Source organism: Centrocercus urophasianus, unplaced genomic scaffold, assembly GCF_019232065.1.
Source record: "Centrocercus urophasianus isolate 14NV4802_14NV808 unplaced genomic scaffold, USGS_Curo_1.0 seq_12, whole genome shotgun sequence".
NCBI classification, from domain to species: domain Eukaryota; kingdom Metazoa; phylum Chordata; class Aves; order Galliformes; family Phasianidae; genus Centrocercus; species Centrocercus urophasianus.
In genome coordinates, this window is record NW_024884364.1 from 51,719,783 (window position 1) to 51,734,249 (window position 14,467).

Sequence of the window (14,467 nt, forward strand, 5' to 3'; positions counted from 1 at the left end):
GCCCCTCCGCCCGGCGTGTCGCGCAGCGCGGGTCGGCGCGGCACAGCACGGCGTAGCCAGGCTCGGCCCGCTCGGGCTCTCCCTCGCCATTGTCTGCCTGCGCGGCTGTTCCTGCTGCGGGTGGCGGGCGTGCGCGGCGGCTCGTGATGCTGAAGGGCTCCGCGTTCCCTCCGAGGCAGTGGCAGCGGGCGCGGGCTCGAGCTCCGGGGCGCAGCCACCCCGCCGCCTGCTGAAAACTGAAACTTTGCGTCCCCGCCGCTCCCTCTCGTCCGCCTCCGCCCCGCCGCCCTCCATGCGCTGAGCGGCCCCATGGACGCCTTCAGCGCCGCCAAGGCCAAAATGGGAGCGAAGAGCGGCGGCGAGGCGGCGGCGGCGGCGGGGTTGGCCGCTCCTCAGCCCGCCGCCACGGCCCCTAGCCCCGCCGGCCCCGGCTCGACCTCGGCGCCCGAGCCCGCCGCCTACAAGCTGGAGGACCTGGAGACGCTAGCCACCGTGGGTGAGTACGGAGGCGGCGGGAGCGGGGAGGAACAAAGAGCCGCCCAGGTGCTCCCGGCGGGCGCGGCCTCCGCTCCGTCCCCTTCCCGTTGTCGCCGCGCTCCCCCTTTCTGCCCGCAGCCGGGCGCTCAGCGCTCGCTCTGAGGCGGCGCGGCAGGAGTTTGGGCCGTTAACGGACGACAGGTGGTGCTGGGGCAGCCCCCTCCTTACACACGCACGCGTCCGTGGCGGGCGTTGTGCCGCCCGGCATTGTGGTACGGGCAGCGCGGGCGCGAGGTGCGATTCGGCTCTGCAGCCGAGGAGCGCTAACGCCCGGCTTGGCTGCGTGCGGGCGACGCGGCTGCCCTCCGGTACAGAGCTGCTTCGGCTGGCTTAGCTGCGTTTGGGTGCATCGTGATAGAAATTCATCATTTAAATGCAGTTGTAGGACCGGTGAGAGATCAAACAAGTTAGCTGAATGCGTTTAAGTGTATTTCAAAGCCCCAGCGTTCTGCTGGCCTGAATGCTGATGCGGAGGTGTTTTGCCCTAGAGCTGAATGTTGGTGAAAGGCAGTGTTACATCCCACATCTGCCACACTCCTGTGATCAGCAGCGCTGAGGTGTAAATGCGCACACTTAGTAACCTGACACATCCACCGTCAGTAGTGATGCTTTCATATCAGTGTAACATCTGCCTGCTGTGCACATACAGCTGGTTTTGTGCGTGCTTTGAACATCCGAAGGTTCAATGGTACGGAAGTTGGACGTTTTTCGTTAGAGATCTCTGGAGGGATTTTGGATAGATTTATTGTAGCAACTGCTGCAGATATGACTTTCACTTCAGCTCTCTTCAGTCAGTGAAGTGGATTGAAATCCTTTCTTAGTGCAATTCGTGGTTTGAAAAGGTCTTTAAAAATGGAGTTGAAAAGGCCTGGGAGCGTGGTGATTGGTGAAGACAACACTACCTTCTCTTGAAGTGTGTTGTTTTATGAGATAATATTTCCACGTTGAAATGTCAACAGGCGTTTTATTGAGACGTTAATTGAGATTCCTAAGAGTCTGCCAGAAAGGTCTGTGATGCTGTTCCTCTGCCAGGAGTGGTTCGTCTCGTTTGTTACATCACGGCTGGTTGCTGTGGATGCAGTTGTCATCACCAAAGATTATGACTTCATGTGGAGCACAGTGTGTGGGAAAACACTGATTCTTAAAGAATGCAGTAGTCACAGGAATGTTGCTGAGGCCAATGAAGAAATTTACCTTGGTTGCTCCAAAAGTAATACCTCCTGTTTGTTTCCAAGAAAGCCACAACAGACATGAAGAGCACAAAAACACTTTAATAGAGCAAATTCTCAGCTACAAAACACTATTTTTTAACATGGTCGCCACCTTTAGCTATGCATTTCTGCCAGCAATGAGCAAGAGCCTGCGTACTGATCTCATAAAAATCTGCACCAGCAACGGTAACCTACTGTTGTTCCTGCTGAAATGCACCACCCATTGCCTCACTGTGCTTGCATCCACTGTTTGGTCTCCATAAACATTCAGCAAGCATTGAGGAATGTCAGTGGGTGCCATTTTTTCCACATGGAGAAATCCAGTTCCACACCTTTGCTTTGTGCGCACTTCCATGTCAGATGCCGTTTGGACAGACTGCCCCTCTGCTGCCATCTGTTGTGCGACAGCAAGATGCAACGGGATCTTGGTAGGAAGGTTCAACCTCTGCTCCCCTAGCATCAACATCCAGCTGTGATGTTGTGGGCCAGCATAATAAAATAAGAGGCATTACTGTCAGAGCATAGAAATAATCCTGATGATGGTTTGAAACAGCATAACTTGTTAGGGTGTTCTTTAAAGTGTTCCTTAGAGTTTAAGAAAGAGGAAAGTTTATTTCAATAAAGAGAAACTGCTTGATGTAAAGACACAGAAAGAAAAAAAAAATGTAAAAAGGTGCAGGCAGCTACTTCTGATAACACTAGCAATACTGAAAGAACACTCTCCCTACCTGCTCTCTTTTCTTTTTCTTTTATTTTTCCCCCTCTTCATATTTTTGTAACTGAGTAGATGAATATTTGCGTCTCTTCTGGACTTTGGCATTTGTTGGTGGGGAAAAAGACAAAACGTAAGATGTGATGTCGCATGTCACAGATGTATGCATGAGGTCTTACCTCAAACAAGAAGCTGAGCCTGTCTATTTTCAGTTGGTTTTGAAGTAGATTTTAGAGATGTCTGGGTTCCTTGTTACAGGGCTGTGACAAGGGAAGGGACCTCACTTCTGACCAGGAAGCAGTTGGCAGCTTCAAAGTGATACTGAAAGTGAACACATCTGTACCAGGCTCCAAGTGGCAGAGTTTGTGAACTTGAAGATCTGGTGCCCTCCTGAAATGGCTGTGATGCTGCTGAGATATGGGCCAGCAGCTCTGTATGTGCCTATTGAAATGCTGCCCTGCACCTTGTAGCTCGATCAAAGCTATCAAAGGTATATTGCAGCTTAAGAAACACGTTTTTGCTTGGCTTAAAGTTTTGTTGTTTTGTTGTTTAATAAGTTAAACATAGTTTAGGTTTATATCACGTACTGAAAGAGTGTATCTACTCTTTTTGTTCATGGTTAACTTAGTATTACCCTATCCTTTTATTTGATCTCCTTGTGGAAGTACAGGAGATGATTGTACTGTCATCAGTTTCATTATAGCAGCCCAGAGACTTGTGTGCAGCATGACTGCTGTGAGAAGGCAGCCACTGTCTTTCGAATGTGTGCTCGAAAGCTGTGTGTGCTCTGAGATATTTGGAGATAGCTGTGGCACGAAAGGGGACACCCAGAAATTACAAGACGGGAAGTTCCGGTATCTTTCCTCCTAGGATCACTGTTGCTTGTAGATATACTCAGGGCTAGAAGGGCAGCCTTGGAAATTATCTGCAGGAAAGTGATAGTCTGGAGGTAAGCTCTGTGCTCCTGCTGCTGTGCGTGAGTAGGATATAAGCTAAATAAATTACATTACTGTCAGTGATAGCATGGTCATCCTTGGGATTGAGCACCTCCTCTTGGAGGATGGAATGAAGTTGTTAATAAAAACAAAAAGTGGTTGGAAGTGGTACTTGCTTGGAAGGCAACAGCTGCTGGCTTTAATATCCTCTGTAGACTGGGAGGATTACAGTCTCTGCTAATGTGACCACTGCAGTGCAAGCTAGCTTAGAACTGCTGCTCTGACTTCGGTTGGAAGTTAGGCCTTGTTTAGTAAAGAACACCTTATGAAGGAAGAAAGAGAGCAAAAAGAGAGTAAGCATAGTTTTGCACAGTGATAGGTGGGGGGCATTTATCTCCCCCTAAACATCTCTGGGCTTTGATATTTGTAGGCTCTCTGATAAAACATATTGAGAGCAGAGACTAGTGTATGCTTTTTGGGCACTACCCTGAGTCTTGGTCTGTAAGGTAGTTGCGAGTTTGGGGCAGGTACCAGGAGTGGGGTGCAGAACTGGTTTCTGGCACGAAGAACAGGAAGAATATTTCTTTAAGGTTACTTCCTGAGAGGTTGAAGTTGTGGCTTTGAGTTTTTCAGGTACATCATTATTTTGTTGGTTGGTGGTTTTTTTTTGTTTTACTTGTTTTACTTTTTTGTTATCTTATCTAAGAAGGTACATGTTCTGCCTTTGGAACTAATGAAGGTGCCTTTTTTCCACTTCTGTTTTTGAATTGTTTTCCTTTTCGGTGGAGGTTAAGCCACGTGTATTTGCTTATTATGTTCAGAAACTGCTGCTCAGACTGGAATGAAATATTTGTGAATCAGTTGAGCTTAAATGGTGGATACTCATCTGTACCAAGACTGTGGTAGTACTATGCTGCATAGAAGCAAAAATGTAGATGTCATAGCTACGTTCACTGAAACTTAACTGCTAAAAGTTCATGGCCCAGCCACGCTTGAGTTTTCAGTTTCAAAATACTTGTAGGTCTGGTGAAAGAGAGAGACCGTGAACAGTAAGTGAATCATCCATGGCTTTGCTGGGCTTCTCACAAGGGCACCCTTCCTGTTCCAGGTGCTGGTGTCTGCAGCTGGACGCCTTACGCATACTCTGCAGATACTACTTTTTTAGTTATGTCATAGTGAAGAAATAATGTAGATAAACTAGAGTAATAGGTACAAGTGAAAGAGATTTAGAAGCTATTTCTTTCAGGCAAGTGAAAGCAAGAGAAGAAATCTTATGTTCCCAAATTAAACATAGCAGGCAGCTTTGGATAGAGGAGGGTGACAAACTTACTCTTGCTCTCTCTCCTGCGATATAAGTTTCCTGCCCATTTTTTTAAGTGCAGTGAATTCCATAGCATACATTTTGAATGTGCAAATCAGGTTTTGTAAATCTATTAAATTGATTGGAATATTTTAATAACAGCATCTTCATTTGAAAAGATTCTTTTGAACAGCTGTTCCCATTATGTGCTTTAAATGAAGCAAATGCAGAATAAAAAATTGGGCAAACCAGTATTGCAATTTTTCTGAGCATGGGAAGATTTTAAAAAGTGCATGGGAAAAGTGGGAAGTAACATATTTTTAAATACTTAATTTCAGTGAGTTCACAGACAAAATATGTTAGCCAAATCTGTTTTAAATGACATTATACCATAGCGACAGTAGGTACAGATCTGCTGCCTAATGCTGTGAGAAGAACCTGCTTATGTATATGATGTTACAGGACTATTCTCCTTCTCTGTAGTCTAAATGAAAACTTCCACACGAGGATGAAGTTTTTGTTACATCTCTGGTTTCTGACTAAGCTTTGCTAAGTCTTAGTTTTGGTTTTGCTGCTGAGAGCAGCTATTTTGAATACTATTCAGAGAGGTGTGAGAATTTTTTTTTTTTTCTGTTTTGTCACCTTTACTTGATATTGCAATGATAAAAAATAATCATCAATTTTACTTGGCAATGTCCTTAAATACCACAAGTTTTGAAAGAAAACATGGTCTGAATGTTGTGACTGTAATGGTGACCTGAATTCACCATCGCATTTATACATCTTTGAGACTTTAGTCATCTAGCTAAATTACTTGGATTTTATTTTCACTCTTCTGTGGAATGTCTTGCTTCATTTTTCCCTTCCACAACATCATACTTGTCAAAAAATAAACCTTTAGTACTGTTTTAGCTGATCTGGAGTGGGAATGACCAGGTGTGACTCAGCTTTCTTCTGTTGCTTGTTTGAGCACTGTGATAGTTACTGTGGAATCAGCAGCAACAGGTCTTTTTGCATAAGGTTACTGTTCTTATTTTAGTCTGGCAAAAATGGTTTGAAACAAGTAGTGTCTTACATCTTTCAAAAAGAAAGGTCAGAAAAGGAAAAGTATATGAAAGAAGTCTGAGCATGTGAAATCTGAAAGTTCACATTTCTACTTTTCTGTCTTTCAGTTATAAAGTCAGTGAGGAGGTAATGGCTTACTTAGTATTTGCCTGTCACCTATTAGATCTACACCTACGTTTTGGTATGTACTTAACTGCAGAAAGAAATTTGAGATTCTTTCTCTGATGTTGAGAACTTAGCACATTTTAGAATAGGCTTTGACTCTCAGATATACTTCTTGCAGATAAATAACCTACTAAGTCCTATAAGTAGTTCAGAGAGCCACAGAAGTGCCTGCTGTGATGCAAATCATCTGGAATCAAACTAGTTCTGATATTTCAGAAATAAGAAGCATGCAAAACTCCTCTCCCACAAAATCATGAGCAACTAACACCACACCTTCTCCGCAGAAAGTCTCTGCTTAAACAAAACTAATGTTCCAAGTGAAGATACTGTTGAAAAATTCTACCATCGAAAGTGTTGTGTGTCAACTCAAGCTTGACAAGATAGAAAATGTGAACAGAAATAGAGATTTTGTTTATTTATTTACTTACTTAGATTTGAAATATGAACTTTGTGGGCAAAATTCTGCTTGATTCAGCTTTTCCATGCTTAGATTCCTGAATTTGCCTGTCTGGGTTTTTTGTGATGGACGGCAATAGTAACCACTTGGATATTCAAGAGGTAAGTATCAAAAGTAAGAAAAGGGTGTTGGAGTTTATGTGCTGCTTCTGTTTGTTGTGAGGAGCGTAGACACGCAGACAAATTCACAGAATGAGTTTTCCTGAAGTGGGAGATAGGAACTTCTTGTTTACCTTGCAACGACTTGTCTGGGCATAAGCTGTACTTAACTAAATTAGTTTAGGTTAAACAGTACAACTCCCTTACTGTTGATACTTCCTAATGTAAAACATGTTTAGTGTTAGCTTAAGGAGTAGTTTAATACATTGCCTTGGTAAAGCATAATAGATATCCTTTCATTCTGCAAAACTTTGGGGGTGTTTCAGCAACTTTGGTGAGTTGGTAAGTAAAATTTTGCTGGGTGCTACATTTTGTGTGCGTCTGGGATATTCTGGTGATAGGGGGTGGCATGTTTCTTTTGGAGCTCTTCTTCCACATAGAGACTGTAAGTGTATGACTGCTGAGGAAGCTTACCTGGAAGACAGGTAAATTGTGAAAGTAGTTAATAAAACAGTACATTGGAATGTGAGTGAAATGGTACAGGACAGAAAAATATTTTCAAAACATTTGGGTCATCCCATTGTTCCCTTTCTTTGGATTTCTGTAGTCTTGCTTTGTTAATGTTTGTAAGAGAAACGTTCAAATCTTTGCCCGTTGCATTATGTTTATTGTTTTACTTTGGATAGATCCAATATACTTGAAGGGTTTTGAACTAATTTTAGTTGTGGTGGTAATACTAAGCTGGCAAATTCAAGACTTCCTTCTAAAGTGTTTTCAGGGGACGATGCTTGAGGTGATGTTGCTTCTGAAGCAGTGAATGTTCCCAGCCTCCTCCTAAAGCCCGAAAGGAGCAGAGTGTAAAATAGAGACAGGATTTCTGTGAGCAGTTTTGCCCAACACCCTCTGGTAATCTCAAAAAATACAATTTCTGAGCCTGATACTTTTTTATCATTTTGGAAAGCTTATTTAAACAGGAATGAAACGTCTTGTTCTTCTCTGAAGAACACTCTGAATATGCTAGAATGGCAGTCTCATGGGGATTAACTTAAGCTCCCTTCTTGTTTTTATGCAGTTTAAGGGCCCCAGTCTTAGTGAACTCTGAGTAATTTGTGTTTACAATTCAATTTAAGCAGTTTAACTATATCCACGTAAATGCCTAAGCTCTTTCACTGAAAGGCAGAGGGATGGTTGAAGCCATTGCTGGAGCCTGAAATCCTTACATACTCATTTTATTCTGAATATGCTCTTCTGAACATACCTATACTGTACGTACAGTATACTATTAGTTTTTTTTTAATAGACTCACCTAAACTAGATTTTAACTGTTTGCCTCACTAGTTGCCTCACAAGTATTCTAAACTGCTTGTGCTTTTCTGATATTAAAGTAAGCTTGGCTAAGTTTGAACTTATTCTAAAGGATCATATTAAAATGCATATACTGCATTTTAGAGGTAGTTTGAAGATGTTCACAGAGTTGCTCTTCAAATGTATATGTAAATAAAGTCTAAAATTTGTTTTTGGTGGATTCTGACAGCTACCCCATCTAGTCCTCAGTTGTGGTGATCTATGACACCTGTTCCTGAAGGCTTCCTGCTCAGTTGCTTGCTTTCTTCACTCCCATCCCAACTGGGAGAATTTGATAGCCTGACTTTTAATTGATGAACACTAAGTTTTGTGTAAATTTGTAGTGATTTTTCTCTGGGGAATCAGTTGGTTTGCTTCAGTAGGCTTCACCTGAGGCAAATTGCTAGAAAAATGTTAAAAATAATGAAGGAAGCATTGTTTGTAGATGACTCAGCTATGAGATAGAACATATTTATGTCTTTATCAGTGGCAGCAAAATGTTACACTTGGCTCTGGGGTTGACTATTGCTGTGATCATTAGAACTGATCTTTACGTTCTTCGTTGTGACCCTGTAATGCATTGGAAAGCACAGCAATGACAGCAGAGTAGCAGGATCCTAGGCTGCAGCAAGCAAGGATTTGCTGAAATGCAACAGCTGTGGGCACAGAAACAAAGGAAAGAAACTGCTTACCTTCAGAAGGCCTCAAGTAAGCAGGGATCTCTAGCAAGATACCTTTGCCTCCACTGCTAACCCTTAAATGAAGTCTTAAATTGGATCTTGGCTCCACCCCTGCTGGTCACTCAGACACTGCATGCAGCTGAGCTCCCCAGGGCTGGTTCTGCTTTCACACCAGGTGTTCAGTTAATGGTTCAATCCATGACTTTGTGTTTCCACTACAGAGCCCCACTTCATTGTTCTGTTGCGGAGCAGGAAAGTCCAACTACATCTCTGAGCTAATTTAAATACTTTGTGAAGTATCCAGTTTTCTAATCTTTAGATTCTACTTACTGTCAACTGTTCATTTAACATGAAAATAAAAGAAGATAGGTTATATGGCTTTATTTGGTTCACAATGTGTGTTGTAGCCATTACACCAACAGGTTGCAGGGTCTAAATGTAAAAACTGTGTGTAGAACCTTCTTTGCACTTTGTGTCTTTTCTGGAAATTCACTGTGAAGGTCACCTGTAGCTTTCTCTATCAGCTTATGAAACTTCTAAATATATATGCATATATAGTTAGATTTATATGAAATTATGAAACAAACTCTGTAATCCTGTAGTAGATCCATGTAGAAAGGATGAGAATATGGAAAAGTCTTCTGCTTGTTTTTTATGAGTGTAGTTATGCAGGACTTTCTAGTTGGTTATCTCTTAACGTTTGTAATTATTTATACAAAGCATTAACACAATATCTGCAGCATGCCACTGTGCTTACTTAATGTATTTTTAACTTTCTTCAAGGCTGGATTCTGATCTGATTTTTCTTAAAGGTCACATTAACTTTATTCGACTCTACTGTGCAGCTTGCAAGAGTTCAGGAGGTATAATCTATGTATTCATTGGACTACTTTGGAAAGGCAACCTTAGGCAGAAGAGCTGTGTTGCTTAAGTTGCAGCTTGTGATTTATACTTGTATTTGTTCTTCGTGTGTACACCTCGCATTGTCCTATTTGTGCATTTAAAAAAACACTAAAGCTATTAAAGCAATCTATTTTTACTTGGAAAATAAAAGGAAAATGTGGTACTGCTAAGTTTTTTCTTGTGTTCTGTTTTTTTTTTTTTTTTTTTTTTTTTTACATGATACTTTCAAAGGAGGTAACACTTTGTTACAAAATCATCAGAAGTGCCCATTTTGAGTCCCTACTGTTGCAGTAATTGAGTTTTGGAGTAGTTGCTGGTTATGACATGCCTTCTTACCTTCTTATGCGGAGTTCTTGACATTTGCTTAAACGTTGTTCTGATTGTACTGGGGACTGAGCAATCTGAAATATTTATGGTAATGACACAGTCATTACTAGAAAAGGTTCAGGGAGCTCCCTGGATTAAAGCAAAATATCTGGTTTGTGTTCCTTTTCACATCTTTCATGTAGTACTCCAGTCAGTAAATTGAGTGCTTCAGGACAGTTTAGGGAGATAGACTCTTCAAAAACAGGCTGAACTGGATGTAAGATTTTTACCTTGCTAATCTACTAATTAGGATGAACTATAATAGCTACATGGATGGCAGCTTTACAAATTAAGAGTTTTGGATGCTGTCTGTATTTATGTAAAACCTGTCAGTACTGTAATAGCAGACTCTACTCACCTCCCCCAAAATTGATGACAGACTTCTAGCCTCAGCCCCTTCCCTCCAGCTTGGTATTGGCTCGTTGTAGCTCCTTGTGTGCAGCAGATGATAGCCTGTACAGTTCTAATTCTGCAGAGCCTGCCAGAAATAACTTCAGAGTATGCATTTTAAAATTTAAGATTGTTTTCAGGAAAATTAATGGGTAACTCCTTCTTGTGTCCCTGGGGAACTTAACAAACAATGAGGACAGCTGCTGGTCAGCTGGGATTCTAAACTGGGATTCTTGTCATCTCTTTCATGAAAACGTGTCAGGTTGCAATTCAGTATCCTGAATTTGTGTTCTGATGCCACTAAACTCTTCTTCGTTTTTTTTTTTTTTTTGTGAATTTCAAAGGCTTCTGAAGAGTTCTGCTGTATGTTGTCGTACTCAGAAGTGGTGGATGTAGAAGTTACACTGAATCAACAACATTGCTCTTCCTTGCTTTTTTCTTTTTCTTTTAGTTATCAGCGTACTTTAAGCCACTTAAAATCAATTAGTGTTAGCAACCATAACTGCAAAATTTTCTCGTTCTTGAATATCTCTTCTAGCAATCTCACCATGAGCAGTAGTGATTCCTTCAGTCTCTTTCTTGAAATTTTTCTTTGCTTACTGTTAGGTTTTGTTACTTCCTCGTTCAGAAATACAGCTGGGAAGAAGCTGTGTGAGGCTCACAAGACCCACAAGACAGAACCATTAGAGGCAAAGCAAAGTAATTGGAATTGTAAAGAAGCTGAAAAAAGGAACAACGCCAAGGTTAATGCAAAATATTTTAAATGAAATGAAAATATATTTCTTCCAGGGGGAAAAAAGTATTCAATTATTTGAATTCTGTTGTATTACATTCTGTCTTTCATCAGTGGAAGAGTAGAAACAAATTGGGGCATCTGCATTTTTGATGCATTAAAACCAATGAAGGCTTTCCCTTTTGTATTTTAAGCACTCATAAAATAAACTTGCCAGCCCTGTCCAGGACAGGGGGTTGGATCTCCGTGATCTTGAAGGTCCCTTCCACTGTAAGCTATTCTGTGATATTGTTAAACTGTATCTTTGTTCTAAATGTCTAAGTGGAAAGAGTTCCTAGAACTGTTTCAACTCTTGTTGCCTGTAATACTTAAGGTAAAAGACTGTTTTGTTGGAGATGGCGATGACTGCTTTCAGTGCTGCTTACTTATTTGGTAGGTAGGCCTACAGTTTTCAGCGCTCCTACGGCAGTCAGTTGTGATTTAGGCAGTGTGCAGCATTGCTGCTTGGTTTGAGGTAATCCTGGGAAAACAGTTCTCTCAAAACATATGATGAGACAGTTTGAGTGGATCTTGTGCATTTTGTGGAGTTGCAGTATTGCAGTGTCTGAAATCTGAAAGCTATTTTGAAATTATGTCTTCCCTGCACCCAAAAATAGTGTAGTGTGATGTAATTTTGCAAGCAGGAGTTGAGCATGAGATATACAAGTGGTTGGATTGTTATTCCATAAATGCTTGACTTGACTGACATCAATGTTAAATTGAGGAAGAGGCTTTCAAATTTCTGTTTATCAAGTTTTTGGGTTTTTTTTTTAATACTCATTGAGTAAGAAATATATATGAATTATACTGCAGGTGATGTGACTTATTAGTGAATGCTTTATTTGTTGAGAGGAGACTGATTTATGTGGTAGTATTAAGTAGAGAAACGATATTGTGAAGTGGGAATCTAGGAAGCTGACTGGCTGTGTTTATAATTAGCCAGTTCCTCATCAGCCTTGTTTTTTTTCTGATGTCTTCAGGTAAACACATCCAGCTTTAAAGCAGGAACTGGTTGCACAGTCCTTGATCTTACAGCATGCTTGTTTCACCTTGCTTTTAAGAATTTCCTAGGACACATTCCTCAGTGATAAAGCCTGCTATATAAATAATTTTGAGTCTTGATCTTAAATGTTTACTTGCAAGTGAAGTGCTTTGAAATTATATGTGTGGAGAAAATTATTCATTCCTCTATATAATTTTAAATAACTATTTTAAAAGTTGTTGACTTTTTTTTTGTCTGGTTGTTATTTATATTTTTAATAGAGGCCACTTAGTGAAAAGAGAGCTACAACTACTGAAGTGGATGGATAGTTAGAGAAGACTGGGAGGCAGAAAGAGTACTGAATGCTTAGATGGAGCTGTACTTTTGTTTGAGAATGTTGTGGTGAATTCATCGAGATCTTGAAGTTGGGCGCTCCTACCTGTAGGTGTTGCCAGTTTATAAAATATGCTGAAAAACTTCTCGTTTATCTTCACAGTTTTGGCATTCAGAGTATTTGTAGGAAGGATAAATGTTTTTGCTTGCAGTAGATAATCCTAGGCTAGTTGCAATTTCTAGCTTAATTGTTTTTCATTTTTGATAGAGACACTCCAAACAGTGTTGAGAACAAACCGAACTGTTACCTGGCCTCCCTTGTTTCTTAATAATACACTGAAATAAATCAAACAATTATTTCAGTAATGAAGAAGGGAAAAAAGCATACAGGTGCTAGGACATTTCAGGGGGATGTCAGAAGAGCAGAGGTTTTTAAGAAACAACAAAAAATTCTGTTGTATTTTTTTTTTTTATTTGGAGATCCTTCTGTAGCGTAGTTGCTTAGTTGTATAAGCAAGTCAGATCCTTTTCTGTGCAGACTTCTGAATAATTTATCATGCAGTACATATCCAATTTTAAATAGCAAGGAATGTTTAAAACTTGACTAAAAATAACAGTATAGAGAAAATAGGGACTCTTTAAACATTGATGCTACTTAGTGGGATTACCACAGGTACACAAACAACTGATAACATTTAATTTTTATATCAAGAATGAAGGTATTAGTAATTTGTGCAGCTTTCTTCTCAGCTTCATGAGTACTTCATTTTGGATAGTGCAATGCCAGTTTTCCATCAGTGGTGCAGGAGGACCTCTTACTATGAAATAATAATTTCTTCAGTCTCTGTCCTATCTTTGAGACTCCTAGTTGTTCCCCAGTATTGTGAAATGGTGGTGACAGTCCTGAAGAAGAGTGTTTTGTAGCTGAGAATCTGCTCTGCCAAATAGTGCTATCATGCTCTTTGTATCTGTTGTAATTTCTGTGGAAAGAAATAAGAGGCATTTCTTCCAGAGTGAAGTGACCTGTGCAGAACTAGTGCTTGTGCACTATTTCTTTAAGTGCAATTCCTGAATTACAAATTATATTAAAATGCTTATTCTTTGAGATGAAGAACTGAAAATACATTTCTATTGAGAAGGGTGCTGTTGTCAACTGTAATTGCAGATGAGTGTCTTAGTAAACACTGATGCTACAGTTCTTGAGAAATAGTCTACAAGGGTATGTCAAGTACTCTTGTGTTGAGAACTACAATTTGTGAATGTGATTAGCTGCAATTTAGTCTGTCCCATCAAAATAGTGTTGAATTTACTGTTCTCTCTCTCTGCCGTAGACTGTGATCCTCTTTTTAAATTTATCAAGCGAGGTTCAAATAACTTATTATGAGTTTTTATGGAACAAGAGGATGAGAGTGAGAATTGAGAAGCAGACCTGGCAGTAAAGAACATAAATTAACCTGTGCTTGTATTAATGTATATGTAAAAAAAAAGTTAAGAATTAAAAAAAAAAAAAAAAAAAAAAAAAGAAGTTTGCATGAAGAAGGTATTCATAGGAAAGCAGTGAGAAATAACTGAAAGTCTAGAGGAAAATATTCTTATGTAAATACAAAAGCTTTATTTCAAATATTGGACTGTTAATGAATGTGGCGGTTTCGTTGACTGGTAAGTTAGAGCAAGGAAGAAGGGCTCTCTGTGATGTCTAGCTGATAACTGTAACTGATAGAACAAGAAACTGTGTTTCTACTAGTGTGATTTATCTAATAATAGTGCTTCTATTACTACTATCAGATAATATAGTTGATATTTTTTATGATCAGGCAGAATATCTCAAGTTAGGTTCCTGGAAATAACTCTTCATGGCCTGGGGCAGAGACTGACTGGAACATCTCAAATGTTGATAATTGGTTTCCATGTAGTACTTACAATGTTAGATTTTGTCTAGAGTGGAGATTTTTGAGAAAAATGATGCTAATCAAGAACTGCTCATGTTTAGGTCTCAGCACAGCAACTTCATTCTTGTCTGTTTTTCTGATGCTTTTGTGTGTTGCAGATAACGGAGAGGGGACTTGTTTTGTTTTCCATTTGAGACATGGTTTAGATTAGCCAGTCTGTTTAGGTTAGAGAGTTGTCCATGTGTACTGAGTCAATGTATTTTCCAAACAGTTGACATAAATTGCAGTTTTTAACACCTCAATTTATTATATCTTTTTCCTCTTGTTT

The 14,467-nt window shown here is 40.2% G+C and overlaps 1 protein-coding gene across 1 annotated transcript in view; it reads left to right on the top strand.

Annotated features, from left to right (window-relative positions):
• The first annotated feature begins 294 nt into the window (after positions 1–294).
• Positions 295–14,467, top strand: part of PRKX (protein kinase X-linked) — a 55,203-nt gene continuing 41,030 nt past the window's right edge. Inside the window, exon 1 of the mRNA XM_042810656.1 lies at positions 295–496. Coding sequence (XP_042666590.1) covers positions 310–496 — 187 coding nt within the window. The 5' untranslated portion in view covers positions 295–309. The remainder of the gene's footprint in view (positions 497–14,467) is intronic.